The sequence below is a fragment of the Thalassophryne amazonica genome, chromosome 1, assembly GCF_902500255.1.
Source record: "Thalassophryne amazonica chromosome 1, fThaAma1.1, whole genome shotgun sequence".
NCBI classification, from domain to species: Eukaryota; Metazoa; Chordata; class Actinopteri; order Batrachoidiformes; family Batrachoididae; genus Thalassophryne; species Thalassophryne amazonica.
The window spans coordinates 7,059,293-7,085,916 of NC_047103.1; the positions used below are offsets into that span (position 1 = coordinate 7,059,293).

General features: G+C 43.6%; 1 protein-coding gene across 3 annotated transcripts in view; it reads right to left on the minus strand.

Annotated features, from left to right (window-relative positions):
* The window catches only part of myrip (myosin VIIA and Rab interacting protein), a 272,255-nt gene that overhangs the window by 49,286 nt on the left and 196,345 nt on the right, over positions 1 to 26,624 (minus strand). For all 3 annotated transcript variants that reach the window (XM_034189840.1, XM_034189763.1, XM_034189685.1), the window contains exon 4: positions 8,713 to 8,849. In XM_034189840.1, coding sequence (XP_034045731.1) covers positions 8,713 to 8,849 — 137 coding nt within the window. The remainder of the gene's footprint in view (positions 1 to 8,712; positions 8,850 to 26,624) is intronic.

A 26,624-nucleotide genomic window follows, 5' to 3' on the forward strand; every position in this document is an offset into this window, starting at 1 on the left:
GGCAGCAGCTCAAGCAAAGCCGCCCAGACCTCCCGATCTACACACACCTCCCCCAGCTCCTCCGCGGGAACCCCGAGGCGTTCCCAAGCCAGCCGAGAGACGTAGTCCCTCCAGCGTGTACTGGGTCTTCCAGTACTGATGACAAAAGGTTCATGTGAATTTTAACCGTGCAGGTTAGACGGAAAACAAAACATCCGATATTTTGTATTTGCACCAGTGAATAAAGCTGCAAATTGCACGTTATTGTCCTCGTAAAACTCTCACAACTTTCACCTTTTAAAAGACCCACTTATTTGTTCTAATGTGAGAAGAGCGCATGTGCAGTGTTACAGTTTAAAGGGAACTAATGGTCGAGGAATTCAAGCAAAGACAAACTGGTCAAAAACACTGCACATCTCACACCAAAAAATAATGGGCGGAATAGTTCAGTGAAATAACATCAAGACGACAGCGTGGAGAAGAGAAAGAAAACGTCTAAATAAATGTACAGCAAACATTACCGACGTGCTGCCAGCAGCAGCGGGAGGAGGAAAATCCGCACGCTTTCTTTTTAATTAGCAAGCGGCGCTTGGCTGCAGATGACATCCTCAAGACAACGACTCAACCAACAAGATTTTTTTTTTTCCAACACAGTAGAACATAGTGCAAAATAAACTCTTCTTATTTATCAGATTTAAACTTTTGGTAACATGATGCTGGGCAGCTCAATACAACTCAGCAGGGGGCAGCAAATATCAACAGCATGAAATCACTTTATAGTTATAAATGGGACCGTGTCCACTCTCGTAATGGTTATATTATAATACACATGGGCATTGCAGCAGAGATAAAAGCTAATATTTTCAAAGGACTAACACTTCCTACTTCATGGATCTTGTAAAACCTTACATACCGGCTCATGCTCTGCATTCTCAGAATGTAGAATTACTCGTACTTTGTCTTCTTGAGGTAAAGAAGTCTGTGGGCCACAGTTCTTTCTCTTATCAAGCATGTTTGCTGTGGAATACTTTTCTTGTTGGGAAAAGATGGTTTGATTCTGTTGGGCCTTTTAAATCCTTAATAAATCTACATCTAGTCTGATTTATAATTTATGAGTTGATATCACTGTCTTGCATGTAATTTGGTCTTCCCTGATTTATCTTTTTTAAGAAGATTCTGTCTCATCAAACTTTGAAGTTGTGTGCTGTGGGCCAAGTGTGTTACCTTTGAGATCACAAACATTTTTGTTTTATTTGTGTGTTATGGTGGGGTTAATAATGTTGTTTTGTGCTAAAGTTTCATTTGTGTCGTTTTGAATTATGCCATGTGTAATTATTGATATTGAAGCACTCTGAATTGTATAATTTCATACTAATAAATGTAATATAAATTAAGTTATTATTTGTATTGGATTGGAGACCCCTAAACAGAGAACAACACTGGTGAAAAGTTCAAAGTCTTTACGTGTGTCTGATGAAACTGCAACAGTCACAACACACGGAAGCAGCTGTCTGCAGGAGTCATCTGTCACAATAAAAGTGTGAGGAGAATAATGACAGAGAAGAGAATTCTCTAAAACGCAATAAACATGTAAACACGTAGGAGACAATAGTAGAAAACAGACATCATAAAGCTAACACCAGAAGTGTGAACCAAGACATCAGTTTGGCCCATCAGCTTCTGCCTTGTTTCACTCGGGGTCGCCGCAGCAGATCAAAGTGTTTATCTGGCACAAGTTTTATGCCGGATGCCTTTCATGAATGGGCTTGAAATGGGACCCTTCTACTCTGGAAACAAGCGCACCACAGCGCCTGCTTGATTATTATAGCTGTTCACATTAGCTCCTCTAGTTAGCCTGTAGCTGACAGCGCTTGTATTTCTGTGTGTTTCGTTCTTCTCTCATCTGTTGCTACAGCTAGCCGCGTGTCCGAAGGTGCTTAAACCTCCTGCAGCTCTCTGAAGGGAAGCAACACTGAATATAAACGCAGGGAGGAAAGTGGGACAGCAGTAATCCTGTCTTTGAAATGAATGAGCGGTAAATGTGGGGAAAAAAACACCCAGACTTTTGATGCTTCATATCAGACTTATTATGCTGCAGAATTTATGAGGCTACTGAATAAAAGAAGAGTCACAGGAGGCACGTCTGAAACTCTACCGCTCGCCAAACGGTAAATGAAAAGCTGTTTGGAAAACTACAAATGATTTGATATCACAAAGTCAGAGTGCAAATAACTCACAGACACATTAAAGAAACATCACTTCAGACCTCGAAAAACTCACATCTGGATTCTGCCACTGCAAGAGGCTCTTTTTTTTTAACCCGGCACCTGCTGTTCGTATTTATCATCCTAAAACAGTATCTCAACCCCTAATGCCGCGTTCACACCGGGCGCGACGCGAGCGACTGCAGCCACAGGTTGCCGTGTAATCCCTATGTAAGGACGCGTTTTGGCGCCAAACCGCGCAGCGCAACGCGATTGAAGCGATTGAAGCGATTATAAGCATTTTGCGCGTTTGTGGCGCGATATTGCGTCGCGTCACGTTGTGTTGCCCTCCTCCCCAAGTTGAAAAATCTGAACTTTTTTGTCTCGTCTGCGATGACCAATCAGGGACTGACTATGTAGTGACGTGGAGATGTCTGGAGTTTGACTGAAGATGTGAACATGTCCTGTATCTGGTAGCAGCCTGTGAGCAGGACTTATGTCTCTTTTGTCCTTTATTTCACAATTATGACAGAGTTTTTGGAGCGAGCAGCAGCACCACAGCAGCGGGAGCTGAGTTTCTTTTTCTTTTTCTTTTACATGCGCGCGTGAGTGAATCGTCTGTGGAGATTATTTTACTTATTATCTACATAGATGTATAATAAAACAAATGGTGACTGGTTTCTAAATACAATTATGACAGAGTTTTTTGGGGGAAGAGCGAGGAGCAGTCCACAGCAGGCAGCAGAGTTTCTTCTTTTTTTTAAAATTGTTTACATGTGCACGTGTGAACGGGACAGGAGGTCCTCAAGCTGTGTCCCGCAGAGGAGGAAAGACCGCTGAAAGTAGCCGTCATCCAGATGCAGCTCCTGCAGCAAATACTCCCTGCAGCAAATACTTTCTACAACAACTCGCTCCGTGTGATCAAGGTCCGTCATGTTAACTTGACTGAAAACCGGAGCTGACGAGCGGAATGGAAGCTCCTCCTATTTGATGACGCACTGGGGCGAATTTTCGTAGCAAAAGCAGAGCGACACACCGGGCGAAGGAGGCGCGTCCGTCGCCTGGCGACCCACGCAAATTTGTAGCGTCTGATCGCGCCCGGTGTGAGCGCGGCATTAGAACAAACTTAAGCAACTATTTCAAGGTGTGTTTTCAAAGTGTGGGAGAGTGAGCCCCCCCACGACACACACACACACACACACACACACACACACACACACACACACACACACACACACACACACACACACACACACACAATTTCAACATCTTTGTGTTTCTTTATTTTTTTTTTTTTACAGATCTTAAACACATTTTAAAAGTATTTGTGCATTTTTAAGGAACTGTCTATGCAGTTACACATTCTACAGTCTTTGTAAACATTTTAAATATGTTTTTAAAGAACTTTCTATTCTTTCACACATTTTACAACCTTTTCAAACATTTTAAACATGTTTTTAAATAACTTTCTATTCTTCTATTTTTTACCTTTTGTCATATTTTAAACATTGTTTTAAAAAAAAAAAAAACATTTAAACATCTCTGTGTTTTTAAATGTATTTGGAGTAACTAACACATTTTAACATAAATAATATTAATTCAAACAGGGATGGGTATTGATAAGATTTTATTGATATCTATGCCATTATCGATTCTGCTTATCAAGCCGATTCCTTATCGATACCTCCTGTGAATTTTCTGTGTACTAAAAGTAGGCTTTAAAGGTTTTCTATGTCAACAACATTTTATTGAGTCTTAAAGTAAATAAATATGAAATTGGTCACTGGATCCTTGATTTCTGGACATAAATAAAAATTAAATCTGGAGTTTTTCTCAAAAGCATTTCGTTTCAGACATTAATGGTAGGACTGTCACTCCATCCCTCTGAGCTGAGCTCAGCCGGCTGCGCTGCACATCAGCATCAATGTAATTCATAACGAAAGCAGGACGTCTTATTTTGGGAGGAAAAGTAGTAGCTTGGAAACAGGTGTCATTTGATTTAAAACAGTGAATCGCTTTGAAGTCATTGATTCCGACTGGACTCTATCGTTCTAACTTGACTCGGCAGAGAGCGGCACAGCGTTTGGAGCTGTGTGAACAGAACAGAGGACGATTCTCGATTCTTGCCTGCAGCAAGACAAGAGTCCCAGTGAGTGACTTTAATCCGCACAAAAGTGACTCAAGACTGACATTTTTAAATGGGTTTGAGAGGGGTTAAGAAGCAGACTTGCTGCTTCTGAAAAGCAGCGAAGCAATGAACCACCGAAGCAGTGGGTCGGAGAACTGCTAATAATCGTAAAGTCAGAAATCATGAAGTCTGCTGAACCGGATATTTCTCACATAAAGAAAAGAGAGAAAATTAACAGGAATCTCAATAATAACTTCAATAACCAAACATCTGGCTGCTGTGTCATCATCTGCAAACATAATTAAAATGTAAACAAGAAGCTCACACATTCACACATCACAGAGAGCCAGTTATGGAAGGAGTGGGAACAGAATAATCTGCTCAGCTCGTGATCTGGGACACTGGCAGCCAATTCCCATAATCCTTTTTCCCAATGCTGTTTGATGTGAGCAGAGGAAAGGAGACGGAAGGAGAAAAGAGAGCGGGAAGCCTGGACAACAGACACCACAGAGACAAGGGACATTGATACAGCCGCGGACGGGTTCTCCATGAACACTGTCAAACCGCTTTACTGCAGGAAAGCCCTTTGAAGTGCTTGTGAAGTTGCATCCAATCGTGACAACCATAAAAAATTTTTCCATTTCTTCTTTGTTCTGTTTGTTTGACTTTGGACCAAAACTTTATGTTCCAGAGTACAGCGGCGAAACACCAGGAACCTGCGAGCTGAACTGCTAATATCAATGCTATGGCTACATGCTAGCCTCACCTGGATTTCTTTTTGCGATGACTCAGTACTGCAGACTGCTTATTCTACAATGTGTTTTCATAACAGAACCACATATAATACATGGAATTCACATCTGATTTGGATATTTGTTCCATAGTATCCATAGTATCTTACTGGGCTGGCAACAACTTGCCAACGGAATTCGTGAGGGTGTTCCAGAATTTTGATAAACGTTCATGTGGATTTTCCAGTTTCCTTACTGTCATGTCACTGGAATTCTGAACATGTTCAAAACTTTGCAACTTGCAAAATAGTCACAGAGTCGTCATGGGCGTCTTTAGTTCCATTTACATTCTCACACAAGTGAACCAAAGTGGCTTGAAAAATAAAAACCTGTTTTAACAAAAATATATATATTCCAACATACCACCAGAGCAGGCGTGCAAATAACCAGTGCTCATGGTGCTTGTGCATTCATTCATTCATTCATTCATTTTCTGACGCTTAGCTGGGTCTGGACTGTGGTGGTAGTAAACCAAGCACCTCATCCCACACTTCCCTATCCTCAGCCAACTCTTCCTGTGGGACCCCAAAGCATTCACAAGCTAGCTGGTTAGGTTTTACGGGCAGTGCACAAGGGCACATGCCCACATGGACACTCTGTGCTCGTGCATGTTAAAAATAAATTATGCCCAGCAGGACCTGGAGCAAAGTGCTTTGCGGGAAGAAAAATGCTTCCCTCCATGTTTTCTGCTCCACATCATTTGCTTTTAGCACGCACCAGCACCTTGAGCACCAGCTATGTGCACACCTCCACCAGATGTTTAGAATATACAGTGATACAGACTTTGAGCTTATACATAAACTTCAATTAATGGACAACACTGTTCACTCCTCCACATGCCCAAACCCAAACTCTGGACATCACAATCCAATCAGGTGGATTTCGAACACCTCCTCGCCTCTGCTTCCAGGTCTATATCCAGTCTCATCTGCTTCACTCCCTCTGTGGTCTCTCTGCCCGTCCACTTAATCCATCGTACTACAGCTCGGAATAATGCTGTGCAGTCAAAACGGTATTATCTCAGGTTTGGGATTAATGCAAAACTGCTGCCGTCTTGTACATGTGGCCCGAGCCTCCGCAGGATTAACTGGCAGAGTGAGTCCACGTGGAGAGCCGACAGGTTTTACATGGCTTTTACAATGAGACTGTTACTGTAGTACTACTGATTGGTCAGTAGATGTCACCACTGTCATCCAAAATTTGTGACATTGCTATAATTTTGTGCAAAGATGTCTTCGGTTGGTGCTGGTCAGGTTCTTGGTGAAGGTCTCATGATTAGGGATGGGTACTGATAACATTTTAGCGATATTGATACCATTATCGATTCCGCTTATCGATCTGATTCCTTATTGATTCCCTTATCAATACTTCTTGTAAATTTTCTGTGTACTAAAAGTAGGCTTTACAGGTTTTCTATGTCAACAACATTTTATTGAGTCTTGAAGGAAATAAATATGAAATTGGTCACTGGATCCTTAAACTCTGGACATAAGTGTGTGTCCTCTGAAGCCAGAGGACACACACCAATTAGCTAAACTGCAGGATTGTCTTATAGACATAAAGACATGGATGACCTCTAATTTCCTGCTTTTAAACTCAGATAAAACTGAAGTTATTGTACTTGGCCCCACAAATCTTAGAAACATGGTGTCTAACCAGATCCTTACTCTGGATGGCATTACCCTGACCTCTAGTAATACTGTGAGAAATCTTGGAGTCATTTTTGATCAGGATATGTCATTCAAAGCGCATATTAAACAAATATGTAGGACTGCTTTTTTGCATTTACGCAATATCTCTAAAATCAGAAAGGTCTTGTCTCAGAGTGATGCTGAAAAACTAATTCATGCATTTATTTCCTCTAGGCTGGACTATTGTAATTCATTATTATCAGGTTGTCCTAAAAGTTCCCTAAAAAGCCTTCAGTTAATTCAAAATGCTGCAGCTAGAGTACTGACGGGGACTAGAAGGAGACAGCATATCTCACCCATATTGGCCTCTCTTCATTGACTTCCTGTTAATTCTAGAATAGAATTTAAAATTCTTCTTCTTACTTATAAGGTTTTGAATAATCAGGTCCCATCTTATCTTAGGGACCTCGTAGTACCATATCACCCCAATAGAGCGCTTCGCTCTCAGACTGCAGGCTTACTTGTAGTTCCTAGGGTTTGTAAGAGTAGAATGGGAGGCAGAGCCTTCAGCTTTCAGGCTCCTCTCCTGTGGAACCAGCTCCCAATTCAGATCAGGGACACAGACACCCTCTCTACTTTTAAGATTAGGCTTAAAACTTTCCTTTTTGCTAAAGCTTATAGTTAGGGCTGGATCAGGTGACCCTGAACCATCCCTTAGTTATGCTGCCATAGACGTAGACTGCTGGGGGGTTCCCATGATGCACTGTTTCTTTCTCTTTTTGCTCTGTATGCACCACTCTGCATTTAATCATTAGTGATCGATCTCTGCTCCCCTCCACAGCATGTCTTTTTCCTGGTTCTCTCCCTCAGCCCCAACCAGTCCCAGCAGAAGACTGCCCCTCCCTGAGCCTGGTTCTGCTGGAGGTTTCTTCCTGTTAAAAGGGAGTTTTTCCTTCCCACTGTAGCCAAGTGCTTGCTCACAGGGGGTCGTTTTGACCGTTGGGGTTTTACATAATTATTGTATGGCCTTGCCTTACAATATAAAGCGCCTTGGGGCAACTGTTTGTTGTGATTTGGCGCTATATAAAAAAAATTGATTGATTGATTGATTGATAATAAACTCTACATGGTGGATCCTTGATCTCTGGATATAAATAGAAACAAACAAAATCTGTAGTTTTTGTCAAAAGCATTTCCTTTCAGACATTATTGGCATAAATGTCACTCCATACGTCTGAGCTGAGCTCTTGCAGCTGACTGTGCTGCATGTCAGGATGTAATTCATAAAGAATGCAGGACGTCTCAAAAAACGTTTTAGTTGATTGTAGTTTAATGTCTGTATTACAGCGTTTGGAAAGAGGTTTCATTTTATTTAAAGCAGTGATTTGTTTTGAAGTTATTAATTCCGACCGGACTCTGTCTCGGCAGAGAGCTGCGCAGCGTTTGGAGCTGTGCCAATGGAACGGAGGACGATTCTCGTTACTTGACTGCAACAAGACAACAGTCCCAGTTAATGATTTTAATCCACACAAAAGTGACTCATGATTAACAGATTTTAATGGCTTTGAGAGGGGTTAAGAAGCGGACTTGCCACTTCTGAAGAGCAGTGAATCAAAGAACCAATGAGCCAGCGGACTGAAGCACTGCTTTGTTGGTTCATGCTTCAAAGCCGAGTCGCGCTGCAGAAATGGTTAATTACAGACCTGCTGCAGGGTCTGTAATCAGCATAGAGGAATAATCAATTTCCCAACAAACACCTTCAAAAACAACGGCTGCTGATAAGGGAATTGTTAAGCAAAAAGGCTATTGATATCGATGGATCGAATCATTTCTTAACAACACCCGAAAAGAATCGGTTCTTGATACCCAACCCTACTCATGGTGCATGAGCATTATTCTGGAGTAGCGACCAAAGGTTTCTTGTGTTTTCCTAAATCTGAAATTGATATATTTTTAAAAAACCGTTTGGTTTAACTCACCTGGGAGCTCAGACAGAGCTTCTCTGTCTATGATGTGCTTTCTGTACAGAGTCTTCAAAACCTTGGCGCTGCCAAACCACTTGAAGCGACTTTTGACATTATTATAATACCATTCCAGGGACTGGGTCCTCAACAGTCTACAGACAAGGATGGAAGAAAAAAACAAAACAAATGTTAGTCTCAAAAAGGACAGATGGCAAAGTATGAGTCAGAATTTATTATGATGATAACTTTGGATAGCTCAGTGGGATAAGACATTGGTCTGCCAACATATACTGTAGAACTGGGTTTGATTCCTGGTCAAGCTACGGTTACAATATGGATCTGGAAACTAAGCAGGTCTGTGAAGTGTTTGTGATTTGTCTTTATGATAAATCTGTTATTTGGCCTCCAGCATGAAACAAGAAATGCTGGCAGCACCATTTGAAGTTAGCTAACTTTAATGTTAGCAACCTGACTAGCTGAACTTTCTACAAATAGACTTCACAATGTATTGTTGGGATATGATTCTGAAACACTGTACTTCTCTAATAAACTTTATAAAATGCGTGAAGGAGAAGTGCTGGACATTAGTTTTACCTGCTACAGCTACATTTGAGCTGTTGGTGGCTCTGTGTTTTGTTTGTGAAAAGAATAGAAGTGCTGTGCAGTAAAGACGCCACTATTTTTTTAAAATTAAGCTTCGCGTCTGCTGTCAGGCCGTCAAATTTAAAGGCTTTTTAAATTTAAATTAAATTTAAATGAGCTGTTGAGGCTAATCAAAGTGTGGCTCTGATGTCTCATTTTTATATATGTGTGTAGTCGCTCTATGTTTTCATGAAATGATGTGGATAATTAGGCGTTACAGGACGTGCGGTTGGGGTTGTTAGATCTTTTTCCAGGATTTTCCTAGTATCTTGGTGCACAGCTGGCGTCAGCCGTTAGCACAAACAGATGACTACACAACAAACGGTCCCATAAAAAATTAAAAACTCCCACAGCGGCAGCACGTTATCGCTTTGAATGAAACTCTGCCAACTTTGTGTCTAATCATTCAATCTGTGCGGCTTTGCTTTTCCATATCACTGTCACAACCATTAATGAGACGGTGGCAAACATCCTCTTCAAGAACAGGAAAGATTTTTTGAGAAAAAGTACTAAAGTTTTTGCTGCTGATGTAAATCCAGTGCTCTCAGTATGTGTCACATATTGTTTAAAAAGAGACTTTTTATGTTATTTTTAAAAATCCTTGTCTTCTTTCATGTAGAAAATAATTAATAAATAATAATAAATTTTGATAACTCCCTGACACCCAGCAGACTGACCTCTTTCCAAGTTCTTTTATTGATGACTTTAAAAAGTAATAATTTTTTAAATGTTGTTGGCTTATGTTTTTGTTTTTCACACACAGTGAAAATAAAATTTGACAACAATAATGGCATAAAAAAGTATGAGCACCTTTCAAAATAACTAAGTCATCACTTTTATAGCCAGTTTTCTTGAGACAGAAAGTCAGATGATAGATACATGAACATTTCAAAGTCACTGAATGTTTCTTAGACTTCGTTAAGAAATACAAACCGCACGGTACTGTGTGGTACATGTCTCTGGAGTAGGCAGAAAACTGAATGATTGTGCAAGGAGGAGACTAGTGAGGGAAACCACCAAGACTCCCATGACAACCCTGAAGGAGTTTCAGTTTTCATTGGCAGTCTTTGGAGAAACTGTTCACGGTGCAACTTTTGTCCGTCGTAGCTTCATGCTCAATGGCACACCAGAAGCAACAAGGGGCCTTAGTGATCTTCTGGTCTGATGGGGATTTGAACCAAGGATCCTCTGGTCACAACCACCGCTTTAACCACTTAAGCCTTACCTGCCTATCAAACCGCAGACCGAAGTCAGTCCCACAGACCAAAGTCAGCCCCACAGACCAAAGGCAGTCCCACAGACCAAAGGCAGTCCCACAGACCAAAGGCAGCCCCACAGACCGAAGGCAGTCCCACAGACCAAAGTCAGCCCCACAGACCAAAGGCAGTCCCACAGACCAAAGTCAGCCCCACAGACCAAAGGCAGTCCCACAGACCAAAGGCAGCCCCACAGACCAAAGGCAGCCCCACAGACCAAAGGCAGCCCCACAGACCAAAGGCAGTCCCACAGACCAAAGGCAGTCCCACAGACCAAAGGCAGCCCCACAGACCAAAGTCAGTCCCACAGACCAAAGTCAGTCCCACAGACCAAAGGCAGTCCCACAGACCAAAGGCAGCCCCACAGACCAAAGGCAGCCCCACAGACCAAAGTCAGTCCCACAGACCAAAGGCAGTCCCACAGACCAAAGGCAGCCCCACAGACCAAAGTCAGTCCCACAGACCAAAGTCAGCCCCACAGACCAAAGGCAGTCCCACAGACCAAAGGCAGTCCCACAGACCAAAGGCAGCCCCACAGACCGAAGGCAGTCCCACAGACCGAAGGCATGTCCCACAGACCAAAGTCAGCCCCACAGACCGAAGGCAGTCCCAGGCTGCAGATTTAGAGGAATTGATTCTCATCCAAGCCACTTCACACTCTGCTGCAAAACATCCAAATATTCATTTAAATCATTAATATTTGCATAACTGTGATTAAAAATTCCCCGGGCATAAATTTTATCTTTGAAATTAAATCTTTCATGAGCTCGAGTTAAAGGTTCATCTTAAAAGCAGCTCAAATTGAAACAAAGTCTGAATCACATTGTGAGCAATAAAAACAAGCTTCTGTCACTTTGAATATCATCACTGAAAAAATAAAATAAAAATGTTTGCTTAATTACCACAACAAATGCCATTATCTCAGAGGATTTTTACATTTGCTTGTTAGGAGGAAGACGAGCCCATTTTCACAATCATAACAAGAAGTTTGGGTCTGACTTAGAAGATTCCTTAAATTTTTATGGTCAGCAAAAAGGGGTGGAGTCACAAAATGTAAACTTTTTTTTCAAATGGTGAAAACATCTATTTTCATACAACCAATTTTCCATGAAAGTTAATAACATGCCACAGATAGACGAATTAAATGATGAATTTTCTTCTTTTTTGCGAGATCGCCATTTTAATAATGAATAGACTATTGTTATAATGATCATTATTATTATTTAAACAAAATGTGCAGAACATGTCAGGCTAGATGCGGCAATAGTTAGTGTTACATTTTCGCACACACACACACACACACACACACACACACACACACACACACACACACACACACACACACACACACACACACACACACACACATTTGGTATGGCGGAGTAGAGATTCCCCCCGTCGGAGGGATTCCTGTGGATCTCGATATTGTCTTCATTTACAGCCGCCTCATCTTAACATCAATTTGCACACGAAAAATGAAAGCTGAATAAACTACAGAGAAGAAATGTGAGAAAAACAAAGTGGCTTTGCTGAGGTTTCACATCCTGCGGAAAAGGAAACGATTTGCATAATTGAGTTTGGGAGCCGATAATAAATTGGTTCAGCTGCTGAAGAGGAGGAAAGAGCAAAAGAAGAAGAGAGAAGAGCGGAGAAGTTCACAACACCAGCGCACCAAACGGACTCCGTTCTCTTCTGAAGACTTTCGCCGTCATTCTTCTTCTAATTGGAAGAAAATACACTAATGTTCAGATGGTGTTTGGGAACCAACGCAGGCTGAGGTGTGAGGTCATAATGAGCAAAGCTACAACCCCAAAATTCCTCTCAGTGCAATAGAGTTTGGGAACATTGAGACTTCAAAGTCAAATATATGTCTTTCAACATAAACGGTTATGGCCTAGGCAGCCACCAGACCATGGCTTTGGTAACGAAACTGACAAACCAGCTCATTTCAAGGTACATGTAACTTCAAAAGCTCATATATGTTGAGAGCGAGAGAGAGACAGAGAGAAGGAAGAAGTGTCTGCTGTGGACACATTCATACAAAAGCCTGTCAGCAGGGTTGTGTGGAGTTGTGACTGAGTTTTGCAAGTTTATTTATGTGATTTTAAACATTTCAGTGCAGAAATGGTCTGTCTCTAATCTCATTCACTCTGGACATGTCTCCATCAGGTCTCTCACTTTTTTCTTTCATGGCTAAATTCATGAAAAATCTTTTTGGCAGAGTTGTGCAGACTTGCGATTTCATAATTGTGTTTCAGAATCAGAATGAGAAGAATGTTTGTCAAATATCTACAAGAATACAAGGAATCTGACTCCGGTGTGAACTGTACTCTCTCTGTACAAGCATGTATAAATATACACTAAACACCAAATAATTCACAGTAAAAATGTGCAAATAAAATGTGCAATACAAAAATGTGTGCAAAGGAGAAATGGACAGATTAAAGTTGTACATGAAGTATATGAATTAGTGAGTTTTATGGCAGGTTAAGCTGTTCATAAGCTGTTCATAAAGCTGTTCGGTATTGTATCACTTCCTGTTCCGGAGCACAGCGGTGTTTTGCTGTATCTGTTAGCTGTTTAATCTGCGCAGTTAGATTGATCTAGTTAACTAGATAACGATTTGCTTCACAGTGTAATCTTCACGTGCCTTAACTAAAGCACTCCCTCTGCTGAATCACCTCTAAATTATTTACACATTATTCACTGTGTGTTTTTAGGAATCCGCTAGCTTAGCGCAGCTACTAGCTCTTAGCCGGTTTAGCATGGCGGCTTCTCCAGTCTCTCCCGCACTTTTCTGCTCTGGGTGTGAAATGTTTATTTATTCCTCGGTGTTGTGGCTGGGGTGCCTGGCGTGCCTGGCTGGCTTTTGTTTGTCTTCTGTTTTCTGTCTTTTGTTTTTCCTTCCAGGTGGTACGCGTTTAGGACTGAGTGGCTGTGTGGCTGAGTTATCAGGACCTCACCCTGATCACCTGAGGCTGATCATGTGCAGCTCGTCAGGACTCACAGCTGTGGTGCATCTACACGGATTGGAGCATGGTGGCATTTAAGTCTGGAGTACACAGTGTGTATTTGCCAGAGACTCGACCTTGTGACCAGACGGGTGAGATCGTCGTCTAGAGAGCCATCTCATCAACATGGATGCAGAGACCACCAGGTTTGATGCTATGGTCTGTGAAAGAGGAGGGGGTGAGGTCTCACGCTCGTCAGCACACTTCCTGAGGTATGTTAGGTTTTGTGACTAACATGAGTACAGTCAGTAAATGTGGTGTCCCTCACACCTTATTATATTGAGCTGTTATGTTAGTCGTTTAATCAGCTTCCACTGCAGTTGAGTATGTGAACTGGATGTTCCATGCCTGCAGGGTGGGAAGCTGATTAGTAATTAAGCCAGGAAGTGTTTGCTGTTTGTGTACACCTTTGAGTGGTCTCTCTGTGTGTGGAGTGCGGACTCACATGATGGTTTCTTCTTTCACAGACTCGGTTTGTCGCGGCCACCTGGGGGGTGTTGGCGGGGTCCTTGGGTCCGAACTGTTTCTGGCTCCGGACCGTTAGTGCTGCTGGGAGCACACCGTCTCTCCACCTCGCAGACCGCACACTCATTTGTTGTATTTAGCACATCACTGTTATGTTATTAAATTTTGTTATCCTTTGTACCGTGCTCTGCTTATTTTATACTGGGTCCTTCAAACGCTGGTCGGTTCTCCGTCCTGTGTCCAACACATAACAGTAGTCTCTGGCCATACATCACGGACCCAGCGGTAGCAGAGACGGTAACGCACCGGGAAGGCGGCAACAGACGTTCAGAAGTTATCCGGATCAGTTGCGGGTGCTCTCCGCCCAGATGGTGCGTGTCTGAGAACCCATTACTGAATACTGATTTGTGCTCTCTTGCAGCCGTGTTCCTGTGTGGTGCCTTATCCGTGGGTCGTGGTGGAGTGTGACTGGCGACGGCTTCGCGTCACACTCCGACCGGATAAGAGGTTAAACGGGAGCTGCATGAGTGTGTTTGTAATGGGTGAACGCGCACGGCGGAGCTCTGTGGCACGGGTCGCTGTGCTTCCTGTGTTACAGTTGTAGCCCCGTTTCCCCAGGTGAAGATAACTACTGCGTCTGTTGTGTCAGCTCCGGCGTAATTTAGTTGAAGCACATTTTTAGTTGTGTGTTACGCACAGCTGCGCACAAGAAAAGCAGCATGAGTTTGTTTTCTCTGTTACCAAAGGGGTTTTTATTTTCAGCACTTTGGCTCCCTCTGTTGGTGACTGAGTCACATTACCGTCATAGCTCTTAAGGTGGAACAGGTGTGTTCCATTTGTTTGAGCTTGACAGTATAAATCACTTATTAGTTTTGTGCTGGTTCATTTTTTGTGGGTGTTTTTTTGAGTTGGTTTTTGTGTGGGATTTTTTACACCATCAGTGTCTGGGGTCGTGACCCTGCAGTCTGTCTGGAGCATAAAAAAGGACCCAAGTCACTTTATGTTAGTCTGTTAGTCTTTCTTTTTATTTCTTTTGGTTTCACCTCCCAGGGTTTGATGGGACGGTCCTCTGGGGGGTGATGGGGGGTAATTGGGTTGTTTTTTCTTTTTTCTTTTTTTTGTTTTTGTTATGCCCCCTCTTCTCCTCTGGCTCCAGCCGTGTGAGCCGTACGTGTTGGCGTTGCTGGAGTGGTGCAGTTTGGTTATGCTGGGCGTTTCCCAGGTAACCTCTGCACCCAGGAGGGGGGGGGGGGTTTGGGGTATTTTCTTTTTATTCCCTCTCTTCTCCTCTGGCTCCAGCCGTGTGAGCCGTAGGTTGTCGGCGTTGCTGGAGTGGTGCAGTTTGGTTGTGCTGGGCGTTTCCCAGGTAACCTCTGCACCTGGGAGGGGAGGGGGGGGGTTCGGGGTGTTGTTTTTTTTGTTGATTCCCTGTTCCACCTCCGGCTTCAGCGTGCCTTTGAGCCGTCTGCCATCGGCGTGGCTGGGGTTTGGGGCAGTGGAATATACCCGCAGCTGGTGGCTGGTTTGGAAGTCGGACGGGTGGCGTCGTTTTGTGCCGTCTGCCATAACCGCTGTTCCACTCCTCCCGGTTGACTTCTGGGGTATAGTCATGGTTGGTGACGCTGGACGTGCTTCCAGTTTCCACTGCGCCGAGGGGGTGGGGTTGGGGTTGTTTTGTTTGTTTGTTTGTTTGTTTTTCCTTTTGTTTTTCCCCCCAGTTTCCGCCCTCAGGGTGTGACTGTGGTGTCCTCTGGGGGGGAAAGGGCTGTGGGTCCATCTAGCCATAGACGGCCGGGGCTGGGTCCGTTGGTCATGAGGGGGGGCGTCTCCTGGGGTTGATGGAATGGTCCTCTGGGAGGCGCTGGGAGTCCCAGTGGGTGACTTTGGATCCCAGAGGGACCTCGGCTGTGGTTATTACTCCTGGAGCTGGCGGGATGTCCTCTGGGGGGTGTTGGTCCCTACATGTCGTCGGGGTGGGGGGGGGGGGGGGGGTTGTTTTGTTTGTATGTTTTTTTTTTCTTTTGTTTTTCCCCCCAGTTTCCGCACTCAGGGTGTGACTGTGGTGTCCTCTGGGGGGGAAAGGGCTGTGGGTCCATCTAGCCATAGACGGCCGGGGCTGGGTCCGTTGGTCATGAGGGGGGGCGTCTCCTGGGGTTGATGGAATGGTCCTCTGGGAGGCGCTGGGAGTCCCCGTGTGTGACTTTGGATCCCAGAGGGACCTCGGCTGTGGTTATTACTCCTGGAGCTGGCAGGATGTCCTCTGGGGGGTGTTGGTCCCTACATGTCGTCGGGGGAGGTGTTAGCGTTTTTATTTGCAAGCTTAAGTTTGGGTTGTTTTTCTTTTCTCCCCTTCCCGGGGTTTGATGGAACGGTCCTCTGGGGAGGGGTGGGTGGGGGTGGTTTGGTTGTTTGTGTTTGTCTTTTTTGTTTTATGACTACAGACTTTACACATGGTTGGACAAAGGCTGACCGCACAGGTTTAAGAACTCCTGGCCATACCTGTGCAAATCGATTGACAGAAATAAAGGCAAAGATGCAGCCAGAGGAGAAGACGTCAACCGTTCTGTTAGATGAAGATTCTGTTGGAAGATGAATGCAGATACGGTTTCCAGCCATGGTCCCTGGAGGGGGGTGTTTCTCCTGGGCCAGGTTTGTGTGGTCGCCGGGAGGCTTCCCGTGAGGGTGGGGTGCTGTTGTGGCTGGGGTGCCTGGCGTGACTGGCTGGCTTTTGTTTGTCTTCTGTTTTCTGTCTTTTGTTTTTCCTTCCAGGTGGTACGCGTTTAGGACTGAGTGGCTGTGTGGCTGAGTTATCAGGACCTCACCCTGATCACCTGAGGATGATCATGTGCAGCTCGTCAGGACTCACAGCTGTGGTGCATCTACACGGATTGGAGCATGGTGGCATTTAAGTCTGGAGTACACAGTGTGTATTTGCCAGAGACTCGACCTTGTGACCAGACAGGTGAGATCGTCGTCTAGAGAGCCATCTCATCAACATGGATGCAGAGACCACCAGGTTTGATGATATGGTCTGTGAAAGAGGAGGGGGTGAGGTCTCACGCTCGTCAGCACACTTCCTGAGGTACGTTAGGTTTTGTGACTAACATGAGTACAGTCAGTAAATGTGGTGTCCCTCACACCTTATTATATTGAGCTGTTATGTTAGTCGTTTAATCAGCTTCCACTGCAGTTGAGTATGTGAACTGGATGTTCCATGCCTGCAGGGTGGGAAGCTGATTAGTAATTAAGTCAGGAAGTGTTTGCTGTTTGTGTACACCTTTGAGTGGTCTCTCTGTGTGTGGAGTGTGGACTCACATGATGGTTTCTTCTTTCACAGACTTGGTTTGTCGCGGCCACCTGGGGGGTGTCGGCGGGGTCCTTGGGTCCGAACTGTTTCTGGCTCCGGACCGGTAGTGCTGCTGGGAGCACACCGTCTCTCCACCTCGCAGACCGCGCACTCATTTGTTGTATTTAGCACATCACTGTTATGTTATTAAATTTTGTTATCCTTTGTACCGTGCTCTGCTTATATTATACTGGGTCCTTCAAATGCTGGTCGGTTCTCCGTCCTGCGTCCAACACATAACACCTTGGCCTCCTTTAGCAGTAATGGTACTTGTAATAAGTGTAGCTTATTCGTAGTTTTAAAGGCCAGGCTGGGTGAACTGGAGACTCGGCTCCGCACCGTGGAAAATCCTACAGCTAGCCAGGCCCCTGTAGTCGGTGCGGACCAAGGTAGCTTAGCCGCCGTTAGTTCCCCTCCAGCAGATCCCGAGCAGCCGGGAAAGCAGGCCGGCTGGGTGACTGTGAGGAGGAAGCGTAGTCTTAAACAGAAGCCCTGTGTACACCACCAACCCGTTCACATCTCTAACCGTTTTTCCCCACTCGGCGACACACCTGCCGAGGAACAAACTATGGTTATTGGCTACTCTGTTTTGAGAAATGTGAAGTTAGTGACACCAGCAACCATAGTCAATTGTCTTCCGGGGGCCAGAGCAGGCGACATTGAAGGAAATTTGAAACTGCTGGCTAAGGCTAAGCGTAAATTTGGTAAGATTGTAATTCGTTACGCCAATCGGAGGTCACTAAAATTAATATTGAATCGGTGTGTAACTTTGCAAAAACAATGTCGGACTCTGTAGTTTTCTCTGGGCCCCTCCCCAATCGGACCGGGAGTGACATGTTTAGCCGCATGTTCTCCTTGAATTGCTGGCTGTCTGAGTGGTGTCCAAAAAATGAGGTGGGCTTCACAGATAATTGGCAAAGATTCTGGGGAAAATCTGGTCTTGTTAGGAGAGACGGCATCCATCCCACTTTGGATGGAGCAGCTATCATTTCTAGAAATCTGGCCAATTTTATTAAACCCTCCAAATCGTGACTATCCAGGGTTGGGACCAGGAAGCAGAGTTGTAGTCTTACACACCTCTCTGCAGCTTCTCTCCCCCTGCCATCCCCCCAATACCCCATCCCCGTAGAGACGGTGCCTGCTCCCAGACCACCAACAACCAGTAAAAATCTATTTAAGCATAAAAATTTAAAAAGAAAAAATAATATAGCACCTTCAACTGCACCACAGACTAAAACAGTTAAATGTGGTCTATTAAACATTAGATCTCTCTCTTCTAAGTCCCTGTTAGTAAATGATATAATAATTGATCAACATATTGATTTATTCTGCCTTACAGAAACCTGGTTACAGCAGGATGAATATGTTAGTTTAAATGAGTCAACACCCCCGAGTCACACTAACTGCCAGAACGCTCGTAGCACGGGCCGAGGGGGAGGATTAGCAGCAATCTTCCACTCCAGCTTATTAATTAATCAAAAACCCAGACAGAGCTTTAATTCATTTGAAAGCTTGACTCTTAGTCTTGTCCATCCAAATTGGAAGTCCCAAAAACCAGTTTTATTTGTTGTTATCTATCGTCCACCTAGTCGTTACTGTGAGTTTCTCTGTGAATTTTCGGACCTTTTGTCTGACTTAGTGCTTAGCTCAGATAAGATAATTATAGTGGGCGATTTTAACATCCACACAGATGCTGAGAATGACAGCCTCAACAATGCATTTAATCTATTGTTAGACTCGATTGGCTTTGCTCAAAATGTAAATGAGTACACCCACCACTTTAATCATACCTTAGATCTTGTTCTGACTTATGGTATGGAAATTGAAGACTTAACAGTATTCCCTGAAAACCCCCTTCTGTCTGATCATTTCTTAATAACATTTACATTTACTCTGATGGACTACCCAGCAGTGGGGAATAAGTTTCATTACAGTAGAAGTCTTTCAGAAAGCGCTGTAACTAGGTTTAAGGATATGATTCCTTCTTTATATTCTCTAATGCCATATACCAACACAGTGCAGAGTAGCTACCTAAACTCTGTGAGTGAGATAGACTATCTCGTCAATAGTTTTATATCCGCATTGAGGACAACTTTGGATGCTGTAGCTCCTCTGAAAAAGAGAGCTTTAAATTAGAAGTGCCTGACTCCGTGGTATAACTCACAAACTCGCAGCTTAAAGCAGATAACCCGTAAGTTGGAGAGGAAATGGCATCTCACTAATTTAGAAGATCTTCACTTAGCCTGGAAAAAGAGTTTGTTACTCTATAAAAAAGCCCTCCGTAAAGCTAGGACATCTTACTACTCATCACTAATTGAAGAAAATAAGAACAACCCCAGGTTTCTTTTCAGCACTGTAGCCAGGCTGACTAAGAGTCAGAGCTCTATTGAGCCGAGTATTCCTTTAACTTTAACTAGTAATGACTTCATGACTTTCTTTGCAAATAAAATTTTAACTATTAGAGAAAAAATTATTCATAACCATCCCAAAGACATATCTTTATGTTCGGCTGCTTTCAGTAATGCTGGTATTTGGTTAGACTCTTTCTCTCTGATTGTTCTGTCTGAGTTAGTTTCATTAGTTACTTCCTCCAAACCATCAACATGTCTATTAGACCCCATTCCTACCAGGCTGTTCAAGGAAGCCCTACCGTTAATTAATGCTTCGATCTTAAATATGATCAATCTATCTTTATTAGTTGGCTATGTACCACAGGCTTTTAAGGTGGCAGTAATTAAACCATTACTTAAAAAGCCATCACTTGACCCAGCTATCTTAGCTAATTATAGGCCAATCTCCAACCTTCCTTTTCTCTCAAAAATTCTTGAAAGGGTAGTTGTAAAACAGCTAACTTATCATCTGCAGAGGAATGGTCTATTTGAAGAGTTTCAGTCAGGTTTTAGAATTCATCATAGTACAGAAACAGCATTAGTGAAGGTTACAAATGATCTTCTTATGGCCTCAGACAGTGGACTCATCTCTGTGCTTGTTCTGTTAGACCTCAGTGCTGCTTTTGATACTGTTGACCATAAAATTTTATTACAGAGATTAGAGCATGCCATAGGTATTAAAGGCACTGCGCTGCGGTGGTTTGAATCATATTTATCTAATAGATTACAATTTGTTCATGTAAATGGGGAGTCTTCTTCACAGACTAAGGTTAATTATGGAGTTCCACAAGGTTCTGTGCTAGGACCAATTTTATTCACTTTATACATGCTTCCCTTAGGCAGTATTATTAGAAAGCATTGCTTAAATTTTCATTGTTACGCAGATGATACTGTAGAAGAATTTTTAGGTCCTTATTTGAACTGTGATGAACTATCAAGTGTCCTGATCTGAACTGTATGTCCTCTGACTGAACTAGCAGGTGTTCAACCCAAAAAAAAGGGCTCTATCAGTCATTTGATCTGTCAGGTACTTTCCAAGTTGGCTGATATCCCAGCAGTAATGAGCCCGCAGGCCACGTGCAGGGGGCCTCAGGCCAGCTGCACCTGTGGCCGTGAGCCCGCAGGCCACATGCAGGGGGCCTCAGGCCAGCTGCACCTGTGGCCGAAGGTCTTTTAAAAAAATCAGTTGTAAATCCTTCACGTTTTAATGGGAGCGTTTGTCACATTGAAATAATGGCCTAACACCTGCTTAGGGTTCACTAGAGGATGCTTCCAATAGAAAACCATGTCTTGGGAATGAAATAAATAAAAAAGTCGAAGGAGGAGCGATGCCTGCGGGTCTCCAATAAATAGATGAGCGCGGTTGTCATATTCAGTCTCTCTAGAGGACTCAGTTTGTATAAGCTCTGTGTCAAAGGCTTAAATAAACTTAAAAACTCTGTGCATTTTATCTTGCTTAAGGCTGAATTATTCCAAAGTGTTGTGTCCTTTTCTAGCAAATCACTTGCAATTAGTTTGTGTTATTTAAAAGAAGACATCCTGAGACGACCAAAAAGAGGACCACGACAGAACTTGGCGAGCCAGCCAGGAGGGTCCAGGGGCATTCCGGCAGCCTGGGACGGTCCAGCTCATCCCTCCAGACCGTAAATAACAGTGATCACGACTAAAAGGTAAGCAGAAACCTTTTATAACTTCTGCACGATCTGGAGGAGTGAGTCGGGATTTCCGCCCAAGTTGACAGGTGATATTTTTAATTGCCTCTTACGCAAAAGAACCTGGACTAAGAAAATTGATAAGAGACTTAAAAAAAGATAAGATTGAAAATTATCAAGCCTTGTAGATAAAATGCTCAGAAGGTGTGTGTGTTCCCGGGAAAAAGAATGTCTGTGTGAGTGAAAGGTCAGGAATGTTCATGAACTCTGGTGCGGAAAAGAGTGCATGGAGAACTAACCTGGATGCTTGGGGAATAATTGGTGTTGAAATTCGTTACTAACGTGCCGGCTGATAGCATGCGCTGTAGGGGTTAATTTAGGGGAGTATACTGACAAATAGATACAAGGTAATACAAGGTTATTTAAAGAGTTTAACAGAGACTGAAGTGAAATAAGTGAGAAAAAGAGTTTAACAGAGAATACGTGCAGAGAAAGCACAAGATAAGCGCCTGAGGGGGCGCAGTAGAAATACCATACGTGTTAAAGAGATTTAAAGAGAAAAGTGCAAAGTAGCACAGCTGACAGTAAGTAAAAGAGCTCAATAAAGGACGTCATTTTTTAAGAAAAGAGAAAAACTATAAAAAAAAAAAATGAATGAAGAGTTAGTGCAGAATACATGAGAATTAATGAAGCATTTGGTGCAGTAAGGCACCAAATACACGCTTGTGGGGCGTGGGAGAAGAATAAGTAATTAAGTACACAGTAATATGAGTTTTTTTTATAAGAAAAGAAAAAGAGTATTTTCAGTGCAAAGGCACATTAAGCTCACGAGGAGCTCAGTAAGTGAAAAAAGTAGAAGAAAGTGCAGAAAGGCACAGGATACGCACGCGAGGCGCGGTAAGGCATAGAAATAAATGAAATATTGTATGCTCAGAGAGGAGCTTGTGAAAAATAATATATTAAGCACAGGATACGCACGCGAGGCGCGGTAAGGCGTAGAAGTAAATGAAATATTGTACGCTCAAAGAGGGCTTGTTAAAAAATAATATATGAGTTGCTGGCAGCGCCAGAGAAGCTGTCTAACGTGAAGAAGAGATACATATTTAAACAGAACACATTGGTGTTAAGTGAATAAAAAGGTTGTTTAAAGCCGCGGAGTAAAGGGTGGCAGAAGTCTAGATAGAGATATATAGAAAGTTGTTTTAATAATTTTTGTGTATAAAGCTTTTGAAGATTGGTGTGTGGGAGAGCGGAGAGTAAGCGGGGAGTTGCAGGCAAAGCTGTGAGGGCTTGCAGGCTGGCTGACATACAAGATTAATGTAAAGCGTACGAGGAGGAGGAGACGTTTAGACCCAACAGAAGGACTTGGGAGGTGCATGACAGGCAGAGAGGAAAGTGTGAAACAGAGACAGTGAAGAAAAACACAGGAGAAGAGACTGCTATGTAAATACAGAGAAGGTAGATATTATTTCAAAGAAAGAAAACTAGAAGGAAAAATAGATAGTCGGGAGCAAAGACATTAGGAAGTGTTAGGGTTGTAAGAGGATTAAATAAATAAAGTTGGTTATAAATCAAAAGAGTTAAAGCTTAGATTATAGTGAAAAAGCTGACAGACTGATCAATGCTTGGGACAGTCGTTGATGGGAGACTTAAGTGATGATGAAATAATACTCCCAGAACATTACTTGACTGACGGAGACATCGTAACCCAGGGAATCAGGACACATTTTTGGCTGGAAAGGACCTTTTTTGACAGTGTAGGAGCAGAACATTGGCAGGACGAACGAGAGATCAATCAGAAATTATGGCAGATTACTAAGGTAATCAATCTGAAGCAAAAGAAAGAACAATTCCCTCTAATTAATTGGGAGCTGCTGATAAGACATCTGTGGCATCAGGGTTTAACCCCATGGCTGGAGCTGCTTTGTGCTGATCCTAATAAAGAAATTAGCATACCATTAAATCATTTAATAACACTGCCAACTGATCCAGGTGAAGAACTGTTTCCTAGGTTGACTCTGACTGTGGTCCCAAGGAAGGTTCGGTGGGAAACAGGTAAATTTTCATATTTAATTAAAGAAAAAGAAGAAGGGCATAACAGTTGGAAATTTAATCCTTTTAAGGGTTTAAAATACAAAACAGGTGTTACAGCCGGCAAGTTATTGGTCTGGATCAGGACAGCCCCTGAGGGACTACCAGAACACCATAGAAACATCTCACATAGTGTTTGTCAGGGTTACATGGGTAACTCTCAAGGTCAAGGTCGGGAAAGTACCCCGCTAGACTTAGTACTAAGAAAATATCCAGGAAAACGCATTAAGGCCAACCAATGTATGAGAAAGTGGCACAAAAGGTCACATGGGGGCAGGCAATGGCCTTTGGAGGGATCATTTGATCCGGTGATGTGTGAAGCAGTTGCAGTAGAAATACAGAAAAAAGAAATTAAAGATCAGCAGAAGAACGTGAACAACAACAAAAAACGCACTCAAGAAAAATAAGTTTTGGCCTTGTTCAAGCAGGAAGCGCAGAGGCTACAGCAGAAAAGAGAAAAATGACAGAGGAAAGATCCAAAGAGACTAAAGCCAGTGCACCGAGCTGGGAAGCAGAGCCACCCCCATATAAACGTCATGATATGGGAAAGACAGCTGGACAGTTTGTATTAGGCACTCATGAAGAGGACCAAGGCATGGATGTGGAGGGCAAATTCACACTGACACTAAAAGCTCGAGAGCCACAAGGAGACAGGTCCTCGATCTGTCAAATGGATCATACAAGGTCTCCAAGTCCAGAAGTAAGTGGTTTCCCATCACGACCAGTAGGGGGAGCCACATATAACAGTAACACTGAAGTAGACGAAGATAGAGAGAAAGACCTGAAGTCTCCACCTACGCCCCGAGGTCCGCTGAAAACCGTCCCCTCCCACCATAAGTCAGCCGACTGGACCTTCTCAGGCTATAGAGGTTCCAAAGAGTGGCACAAGAGCTTCTGTGACACACTGGATCTGGCCAGAAGAGATAATGAAGAACTAGCTGAGCAACTTCGGCTAGCGAAGGAAAGAATACAAAGACATAGGGACGCCGAGGAAAGAAGAATATTACAACAATCGACGCCCAATCAAGGGAATCACATTATAGAGCCACCCACCCGAAAGATTTCTGGTGAGATCATCATTGAGAGTGCAAAAGAGGCCCGACTCAGGCAAAGACAACAATGTGTAGCCAAAGACATAGCGGCTTTAGAACAGGATATAACCAACTGGATGGACCACCTGGAACCAGTCAGTCGCACTCGATCTGGAAGACAGTATGGAGCCCCCACAGAAGAAGAGGAGGATGAAGACCTCATATGCCCACTGGTGGTCAGGAATGGTCATCATGTGTATACCCCATGGAGCTGGACAGACATGGTGGGGCTGGCCAACAGGCTGCCAGACATCACCCAAGGAGCTGGGAGATGGATAACTGCCTTAGAAGAGGGCACTGCAGGGGTAACCTTGTCTTTAGGTGACATAAAAGCCTTGCTAATGCATGTAATGGGAAAACATGACACTGAAGAATTAGCAGGAAAGGTTGGACTAACACAGATGATGGGCACTAATCAACATGATGAAGTCCCCTTTAATCGCTATAGAAACTCCATGTGGGAAGGACTGAGAAGAAAGTACCCTGAGGTCTTGGATCCCTCTAAATTGGATGATGAGGAGTGGACACCTGAAGAGTGCCCAAAGACGTTCCTGCACTGATTCCAGAAGAGATGGGAGGAGGAAACAGGAAATGCATGGAACCATTCTCCAGCAACTGAAATCCTGTTTAAAATAACTGTAAAAAAGGCTCTACCAGATGAGGTTCAGAAAGCCCTAGATGGAGTCGTGGGACTATCGAAAATGAATTGGGCTTTATACTCTGAGCATATTTGTCACCATCTTGAAATCTACAAGAAAGAAAAACAAAAAGAAGAAGATGCAGCAAAATCCCTGATGAAAAAATTGGTGCAGATGCAGTTGGGAGAACTAACCAAAGGCAAGAAAGAAAAAACAAAGACCCAGGCACCAATGATGACCCCTGTTCCTTCTGAGCCGGCAAGCCTAGGCCTTACGGCAAACACTGCTGCCACCATACAGGCACCTGTGGTAACAGCCACACAGAGCCCCCAAGGAGCAGCAGGGAGCACTCCTACAGGAGAAGTCTCAGCACCAGTGGAGCATCACTATCACTACCATAGCACTGGCACACCCGGGAATGGACCCACCTACAGTCATGGGTGGAGAGGAGAGTCACAGAACTTTCAAGGTCCAAGAGGAGGGTGGCGAAGAGGATCTCGCCAACCTTCATTTGGAAGCAGATTCCAGAACTCAGCTCCCAGGAACAGTCAAGCGGGACCGCCTATGGGATCAACACCCCCAATAGGGGATCAACCCTCTAATGAGTGTTGGAGCTGTGGACAACCTGGACATCGAATGAGAAATTGTCAGGCCCGACCTTGGGTTGGACCCTCTGCCTATTGGCAAAAGGGGGGCCTAGAGAAGACAGAGGGGGAAACAGTGGCATTGGCTATTTCGATGATACCTAAGGAAGAGCCAACCGTCACTGTTAATATACAAAACAGAGATTTCCCTTTCATGGTGGATACAGGGGCAACATACTCTTGCATAGGGAAAATGGGCGCTCATCTCCCCCTCTCTGGGTCTGTAATTAAGACCATCGGCTTCTCTGGGAAAACTCAAATAATACCTTTTACACGCCCACTTCCTGTAACGATTGCAGGAAAAACAATTGAAGCACCCTGTTATACTCACAAAATACACCTGTGAATTTGCTGGAAGAGACATTTTATGTAAGCTACAAACCCAGATAGTGTGTACCCATCAAGGACTGCAAATACACTTTCCTGACGAAGCACTCACCAACATTATGGTGCTTATGGACATGGAAAACAAGGTCCGACCTGTGCAACCCATGGTATACTGGCTGAAGTTACAACCAGAAAATTCAAATCTTCAACTGGAATGGGAAAAATGGAAGCCCTGGGCAGAACAACACTATGAAGCAGTATACACACCTAGTTTACCTTTACATGTCACCCTGATGTTCGATGCCAAACAAGAACAAACTGACAATGCATGCTGCTGGGATGCATTGATGAATCAACGGCTGTTTCACATAACC